Genomic DNA, 8,628 nt, shown 5'->3' on the forward strand with positions numbered 1-8,628 from the left:
CTTAGTCCTGTGTGTCAAATTGAAATGTGCATAAGGATGTGCTTTACATGCTGATGATCCTCACTAACTGAGGAGGAGAGGAAGTGTTGTGTCACTATTACTCTGCTTGCAGAGCTCTGAAGGGTCCAGATCCTGGTGCTTTGTTCTTTATGAAAGCAGCTGAGTTCCATGACCTGAGGACACTGTCTTTGATGGCCTTCTGAGCTTGGCACTGGGATGTTATGCTTTCCTGTAATACGGGACACTTTGTCCAAATGCCCTATAGTACTTATAACATTGTAGAGCGTGGAAGGAATCAGTGAAAGAAACCTTTGTAGTGTTAAGTGTGAGTGTGGTTCTTGTGGTTTGGTTTGGTTTTGTAAGTGTGGGACAAAAATTGTGAGAGTGACTTGTCAGCGTTGATACAAAGTGTGTGCAGGATGCTACAGATGCTTTTGGGAAACCTAGTGTGTGACCTGTTTTATGTTAGTAAAACTATATGTATTATCACTTGAGAGATGCTAGGCATGTTCATCACTGATCTTTAGAAAGCACCTGATTTATGTCATAAGTTTGCTAAATTTTCTGTGGTTTTATTGCATGAAAACCAGGGATATATTGAAACAAATCAGATGACTTTGCTGTATTAAGTTATTTCAAGGAAGATAGCGACTTGGAGACAAATCCTCCCTCTGACTGTCTGTAGTGAGTCACTAATTGCACACTATGTATACTGACTAACAAAATATGTTGGCATAATACTGTTGTCCCATATTGTAATTACAGAAGATAGATTCAGTTATCTCAAAATGACAGCAAGTGCCTGCACTTGTCTCTGTATGTGGAGGGAAAGGAACCTCAAATTAATTGGAACTGAAAAGAAGGAATTCTTTAGAGATAGCAAGTTGCCTGGGAATCTGAAGGCTAGAGTATTTCCTTTTTATATCCAGACTTATTGTGTAATCCTTTTTTAGCCTGTGCAATGGTGTGTTCAAGACTTGGCCTGAAAGGTGTCTATAGGCTCCTATGGTATCTGCAAATACAAGAGCTCATGGCAGTCTTGATGATCTTTGGAAGGGATTGGTTGTTCCCAACGTGCTTGCCTGTGGACCTGTGTTATTACCGTATTTGGCATAAACAGGCAGCATAACGACGAATAGTTTATAGAAACAGAGCTCTCTCCAGTAGAGGCCCCGTTTTCCACAGACGGTTGATTGAGTACACAAAGCAGAAGTCAAAGTTTGGTCCCATTAACTGAATATATGTTTATGGTAATTTTTATTAACATCACTTTCAAGAGAAGGCCTGTGCCAAGTAACCAATAGTAGTATTTGTAGTATGACAGGTAGGAGTGATTGCTGTGAGGTCTTCTGGTCCACATGACTTACACTGAGCCCCATGTAGGACTGAGAGACCTACTCCTGCTGTAGGGCTTCAAAATAGGCCAGGTACTCCCTTAAGGCTCTGTGCTGTCACCTGGAGCACCTGGCTAAGGCAGGAAATCGACTGTTGTTCCAGAAAAGAGCTTGGTTGTCCAGCATCTCTGGTAGTAACATCTGCTGTCTCACCTTTTTGTTTTGTTTTGAAGAAGTGTGCAAAACCAGCGCACCTACATGAGAGTTGAATATACCCTGAACAGTGAGAAATCTGTTTACAGTAAAGGGGAATGTTCTGCCTGGCCAGCTGATGCTATACTTCACGTAGCAGAGCTGAGGATGTCCCTTTACTTTACTTTTAAAATATCATTTTAAGGTTCCCTTCTTTCCTGAAGTGTTAACTTGCCTGATATCGAGGCTGAAAAATCATTTGCTCTTATACTTGTAAAGAATTTGAGTACAGCAGCAGGTTTAGGGCTTTAATTTTAACATTAGCCTGGAGATCAAATGTGAAAGTTTAGAGAAGAGCAGGCTCAATTAGAAAAAATATAAGCTTTAAATTTCAGGTTGCTAATACTGTATACTTCAGAGGTCTCAATACTGGAGGTCTCAATACCTCAATAAAATGGAGGTTTGATACATTGCCAAAGTCACTGGGAGCTACCTTTAGTTGTGAAAAGGTCAAGCCCTGTTCACGCGTTCTACCAGTACCCTAACCTCAGGATAGAAATAGTAACCTCTGTTTCCAGTTTGGGCCCTTCAGTTTGCAGATGTATCAGGAAGGAAGACCTGTAAATGAAACGAGTGAGCAGGCTCTCCTGTCTATGCCCTAAGTTATGCCAGGATTCAGACTCTGACACATGTTGCTAGGCTAATGTTAGCAAAGAATAGCACTGGCTTTTAAAGTAAGTACTCTGCTACATCAGTCTAATAGGGTTAAGACTGAGGTCTGCTAAAGGGGTCAATAGGATCTTGTATGAACGTTGGAAGAGCTAGATGTGCTGATGAACACTGACTGCCTGTCAACTTTGTTAAACATAGAAGGTGTTACAAATGCATTTTGTAGATTGACTTCTTGGGTGGTAAAAATTGTACAAGGCATAATGCCTAATGACGTGTGACAGTAACCCCCAACTCTGGAAAAAAAACTGTATAAAAGCATTATGGTCAGGCCTTGCTCCTGAATGCTTTGTGTTTTTGTAAGTAATTTTTTGTGCTCTGTGTAGAATCTCTGTATTCATTTAGGCAGACTAAATGTAATGAAGGAGCCTTCAGCAAAGAGTCTTCTGACTTTTTGGTTGTATAGGCCCTGCATGAAGACAGTGATTGCAAATCACTTTCTGATAGTAAATACCTAGGACTTTTACTCCCATTTCACTGTAGGCTCAGCATAGTTCTAGAACTGCTTATGACACTATGCCTGCTTGATGAAAACTTAGATCAGAGTAAGCATAAGTTTTAGGATGGCAAGTGGGAAAGGAAGAAATCTCCTCTTTGTTGTCCCTGTATTAAGTCACCCTTTCTGTGCAACTGCATCCTTTCTGCCAGTGCATTTCATTACAATTCACTACTTGAATCCTCCTAGAAAGGACATGTTCAGAGCACTCTCTTTTTCTTCTTTCTTTTCTTTCTTTCTTCCACTGTCAGACCAGTGTTGGCTGTGCTGCTTGCAGATTAATCTTTCTGCTGAGAATGACACTATGAATACTTTTCAGAGCTCACCACCATGTCTAAATTCTTCTTTGTCCTCAAACACAGATGATATGTCCTTTGATGTCTTCTGGTTTGCTGTGCGCTCCTTTGCGTTGGACAGAGAGCCCGTTTTGCTGGCCTCACTGGACCGGAGAGGGATTGTGACACAGAGCAGGAGAAATGGGAGCAGTGATCTCAGCCTGGAGAGAATCAGCCCATTGGAATTCCGTCTCCGTGTGTATGGCTGTGAGGACCATGACTTTGGGAACCACTACTGCGTCGTGACTCCGTGGGTGCGATCTGCCACTGGTGTATGGCAGCGGGAACCTGACATCAAAACCAAACCCATTTTTTTATCTGTGAAAATGGATGGTAAGAGATTGCAACATGTCTTACACAATCTCTTTGTTTTTTTAACACCTTGTTATGCCTTTCTCTGAAAAATATTTCCTATGACTATTTTTAAAGGTCCCTGTGATAATTTCAGATTTTGTTACCTTTTTCTATTGTTTGCAACTTCTGATTCCAGGCTCCTTAGACTACGTAGGCCTGAAGAGATCACAGTCGTAAGACTGAAGTATTTTCTTTCCTGATCATTTCCTGGTGATGTTTTGTATAGCTGGGGCATCTTTTAATTGAGGCATAGTATCCTCTTCAAGTGTTAACCCTTCAGCTGCCTGCATGAGGAAGCCTAGGTTTGCAGATGGGGTGTGCTGAAGTAGTTGTGTTGTGGTTAATGTCAAAGCTGGGAACAGAAAGTCGAGCTCTGACTCCTTCCTCCCTCTCCTAACCACAAGACATGCTGCTCCCTGCACTTAATGCCTTGTTCGTTTTCTAGCCTGAGTTGCAAGAGTTGCTGGACTTCATAAGAAGCAAATTGCATGATAGATGCTGCATTTCAGCATGTAGCTAAGGAAAATTAATGCAGGAGGGGTTTTGAACTAGTTGCTTTCTTCTCAATATTTCTGTGAAATGTCATATTGGAAAGTTCCATGAACTTGAAAGGAATCAAAAGTTTTGTTCTCCCTATTATATAGATAACTATGATAGCTGTACTTTCCAAACTCCTTACAGTTCTTGACCCTGCCTTTTGACTGAGCAGTAGGTGCTTACAAATCAAATTTTGTGTTTAGGTACCAACTTTGGAGGTTGATTAGACAGGGTTGTGAGTGGCAGTGGATATAATGTACAAGTAGAATCATAGAATAGTTAGGGTTGGAAAGGACCTTAAGATCATCTAGTTCCAATCCCCCTGCCATGTGCAGGGACACCTCACACTAAACCATATCACCCAAGGCTTCATCCAACCTGGCCTTGAACACCAACAGGGATCAAGCAAAGCATAAAGGAGTCCTCCTTGTCATTTGGAAACAAACTACAAAGAGTGCAGCCACAGTCTGCCTCTGATGAGGGAAGCTTGTAAGGCTTTTGTTTGGAGGAAGAGGTGATGGGATACCCCTTGGAACTAGTTCTGCTTTGCTATCTCACTCCAAGGCTTCTCTCATGCTTCCAGCCTCCCTGAGGCTTTGAAACGATGGAGGAAGAAGTGGTAGAGAAAGAATGAAGGTGAGGAAGTAAGGGAGTCCAGTAAAGCTAATTTTCGAACCCCAAAAGAAAATCTGTGTCATTTCTTTCTGAAATAATGTGCCCGTAAGTGAATACTGGGGGATTTATTTATTTATTTTTGTTTTTAAGGAAAGAACAAAAATCTCTGAATTTCTCTGTGATATCTAATGATGTTGCCTTCCTCTTTCAGTTTTGAATGCTTTCAAGTATCCCCTGTTGATTGGCATTGGTCTGGCCACTGTCATTGGACTCTTATCCTGCCTCATTGGCTACTGCAGCTCCCGTTGGTGCTGCAAGAAGGAAGTACAGGAAACAAGACGAGAGCGTCGCCGGCTAATGTCAATGGAGATGGACTAAGCATGGAGCCAGACACACTTATATTTTGGGAGAGACTCAAAGGGCTCTTGGATTGTGCTGAGACACTTGTTCGCAGGCCCAGAAAAGACAGTGCATTTCCTCTCTGATTGCAGCTTGGACCTCAAGCTTCTCCTTGTTACACATCATGCCCCAAGAGCATTCAGGACATATTTATCAACTTGGAATTCTTCTTTTCCAGCAGCACTTTCTGCACAGGGATCATGTCCTTCTAATATGCAAACTGTTGGGTCTTCTTTCAGCGGGGCCCTGTGACAAAATTCACTAAGGTTTTTCTGTTTGATTAGTTTTTTCCCCCTCTTCTTGGTTTTGAATAGATGTATGAAAACATGATGGTCAGGATGCTGAGTGGGAAAAGGGCTGGTAAAATGTCAGATTTTCATTGTATTAACCAATCTACTTTTCCTTTCCACCCTCATCACACCATCCTATTCCCTTCCTTTGTCCACCTTGGTATCTCACAGACTTTTCTGTGCTGGGTTGAAGAATGGAGAAGGTTCCTCTACTAGTTCCTCATGAGGCTGTTCCAGCAAATAATTGGTTTCTGATTGTCTGCATGCCTTCTCTACCTTGGCTTTAAAGGGTTTGCAACATAACATGCCTGGAGATCTTTGGGACACTTCTTTTTAAACTTATTTTTTTCTTGTATTTTCAGTGCTTAAAGCTCTTGGCAGTGGTGAATAGGGGCTAACTCAGCAACCCTGAAAAGTCAGTCCTCAGACAAAGATTTGTTGGATGTCTGCTTATGACCACCTTCTCGCACACCTTTTAACCTTTTTTTCTTCCCATTACAGTTGCTCATGTTGTGCCTGAGACCCTGTTCTGCTTGTGTAGAGGGGCATGTGGTGTCTAGAGACAAGGCCCAGCCTGCTGTTGGCCTTGATGGAGAGCTGGAAGACCTTGCCCCTAGTGATGGTGTGACTTATGGGGAGGAGGAAAGAGGTGGAACTTTGTCCGCTGTTGGTCCACTGATAGCGATTAGAGAAGATCTGTAAACTATGTGTTACCAGATGCACAGACCAGACTCCAGTGCTGCTTCTTCCAGTCACTCAGTGGTAACCCTTGAATGTGTGGGCAGAATGAGACCTGCAGTAGCTGAAGTGCAGCTCAGAGTAGGAATAGGAGCAAGCCCAAGAGGGCAGCAAGTATACCTCAGCTTCCAATGGTCCTCATTTTCTGCACAGGCCTGCAGCAGGGCTTTCCCTGTGGGTTTGAGACATATTTCTAGTATAGAAATCCTTTGGTCTTCCATGCATACTGACCAGGGTCCTGAGTAGGAGCAACTCCTTTTCGGGGCAGTTCTGTCTTCCCAGCACAGCTGATGTTATAAGCAATAGAAGTCAGAATAACAATACTTTATGTAAACCGACAAGGAAGTAGGACTGCACTGCAGTCTGATGTCCCAGCCGGGGCTTGGCTTGCATTGAGGAGGGTCAGAAATGTAGAGCTGAGGCCAGGGCTCAATCATTCCAAGATTATTTTGTTTTTATTTAAGATAAAAGATGCTGAAGGAGAGCATCCATGGAAAATAGTGTCTGTGGTGTGCTGTTACCAGTCTAGACATTAGTTATGTATTAGACAATCTGCTTCACTAATACCTTATCTCACTGTATATTCCAGGGGAGCTGGAGGGTTATTATTTGTGCCATGAAGGCTTCATTTAGCATTAGTGTTTGTGGGACCTTGCCGTCAACACAATAGCTATCCAAAACTGGAGGTTTTGCAGTAAGTTTTGTGGTTGTTTTGGGTTTTTTTCCCCCATCTTGCATTGTGACCTTTGTTCTGACATTGACATAAGGCTTTTGTCCAGAAGGCTGTTCTGCTTCCTGTATGCGAACATGCATGCTGTCACATATGTATACATATGTATGCATAGAGATATCCAGTGATTTTTTGAAGCTGAACATGAGGCATCTTCAAAATAGACTAGATTTGCAGAGTTGGGGCTTGCAGCTTGTCATTTGACTCTTTAAAGACACTTGATGTAATATTCCAAAACTGGGACACCCAAAGTCTATCAATCTCTGAAAGACTTTTGCCTGAACATTCATAGCAACTTTTCTTTCTGACCTGATGTTTTCCTTTCTGAAAGAGCTCTGAAAAGGCATATACTGGAGGCAGATGTAGCTGCCTTTGCTGAGGAACAGGGCAGAACCAGTATCTAGCTTTAGATGTGAAGGCCCAGAAATCTGTAGCGATGCTTTCCAAAGGAACAGAATTGAGGAAAGGATTCACTTGGATATTGCTTAGACAGAAAGATTTTTTGTTCCTCTCCTGTTTGTCTCCTATAGTGCAATCTTGCATTTTCCTTCTTGCATTAAAAACCGCTTTCTTTACAGAAGGCCTGAGGCACTGGGGCATCTTGGGAGGGATGTAGCAGTGAAGTTCGAAGCACAGCCATCTGTCACACTCTGACTCCTTGTTTATGTGCTCTTGGTTAAGTTTTAGGGAGAGAGGATCATGACCGTAATGCAATAATTAGGGAATGAATGAGCAGGGAACTGCCAGCTCTTCCCAAGCACACAACATAGCACACTTTCTCCCTGCTGGAAAAAACTCAGGGTTATTTTGGTCAGGACTCCCTGCTCCTCTAGTGAAAGGTCCCAATGTCCTTAGCTAATGCTGACATTCCTTCATGGCCTGTAACAAACCATCATTGTCATTCCAAGTGAAGCAAGTTTGCTGCTAGCTCGTACTGCTGCCAGCCTCTTGGAAGGCAATGTTGCATCCCCTTCCACCCTGTGTTTGCTGTAGTTGGAAGGCTAGAAGCTGAGGGGCTAGACTTAATCACACCAGGTTTCCTTCTACTTGTGCCAATTTTATATTATCCCCCTTTTTTTAAATGGAGTGGAAATCTTATCTTTAATGAAAACAAAAATCTAGGTCACTTTTCATGTTTTTGTTGTTATTATTTCCTGTGACCAGGGTTTGTGTGAGTGGAGATGTGTGTGCATCTGGTAGTGTATTAAACCTTCAGCGTTTCAGAAGAGTAAGCTGCCTGAGATTCAGTGCAAGCATCCATATTCTCCTGCTGCAACCTGTGGTATTGTCAAAGTATCGTAAGGGCTCACATCTTCCTCTTTTCACATTGCCACATCTTTTCATTAAGCTGATAAATTCCTCCAGACACTTGGAATTTTGATCCAGGACAAGCCTGAACATCATATAGCAGAAGGGCAAGATATTTTCTTTCTTTCATTTTAATTTCAAAGTTATAAAATAAAGTGTTTGGCGCAAATCTGGAATGCAGGTACTGAATAGTTCTAACAATGCTGTGTAAAATGTTTCTGTTTATGTTTAAAATAAAGAGTGAGCCTTTTTAATTACATCTGTCCTGTGGCCCAAGATGTTTGAGCTGTGGCAGTTCTTTTCTTGGACCTTGCATGTACGCAGACACTATTGTTGAGACAAGGGTATCAAATGTAAACGTTAGAGCCCTGTTTCCAGCACTGTTTCCCCTGTAAAATAAGCATGAGTCCTATTTTGCAGTAAGAAATATTTCTCTACATTTGTGTGATGAATTGGGGAACATAATTGTTTTGAGTCTCTCCTGTTTCCACACCACTATATACTGTTGGGGGAGTTTCCTTTTGATTACCTAGGGTCAGGAGTCACTTTCCCCAGTTCTACATACTGACCA

At 42.2% G+C, this 8,628-nt stretch overlaps 1 protein-coding gene across 2 annotated transcripts in view; it reads left to right on the forward strand.

Annotated features, from left to right (window-relative positions):
• PTGFRN (prostaglandin F2 receptor inhibitor) overlaps positions 1 to 8,316 on the forward strand; it is a 68,094-nt gene extending 59,778 nt beyond the window's left edge. For both annotated transcript variants that reach the window (XM_005144477.4, XM_031045021.2), the window contains 2 exons: positions 3,114 to 3,419; positions 4,804 to 8,316. In XM_005144477.4, coding sequence (XP_005144534.4) covers positions 3,114 to 3,419; positions 4,804 to 4,970 — 473 coding nt within the window. In that variant the 3' untranslated portion in view covers positions 4,971 to 8,316. The remainder of the gene's footprint in view (positions 1 to 3,113; positions 3,420 to 4,803) is intronic.
• Positions 8,317 to 8,628: the final 312 nt, after the last annotated feature.

This window comes from Melopsittacus undulatus, chromosome 2 (assembly GCF_012275295.1).
Source record: "Melopsittacus undulatus isolate bMelUnd1 chromosome 2, bMelUnd1.mat.Z, whole genome shotgun sequence".
NCBI classification, from domain to species: domain Eukaryota; kingdom Metazoa; phylum Chordata; class Aves; order Psittaciformes; family Psittaculidae; genus Melopsittacus; species Melopsittacus undulatus.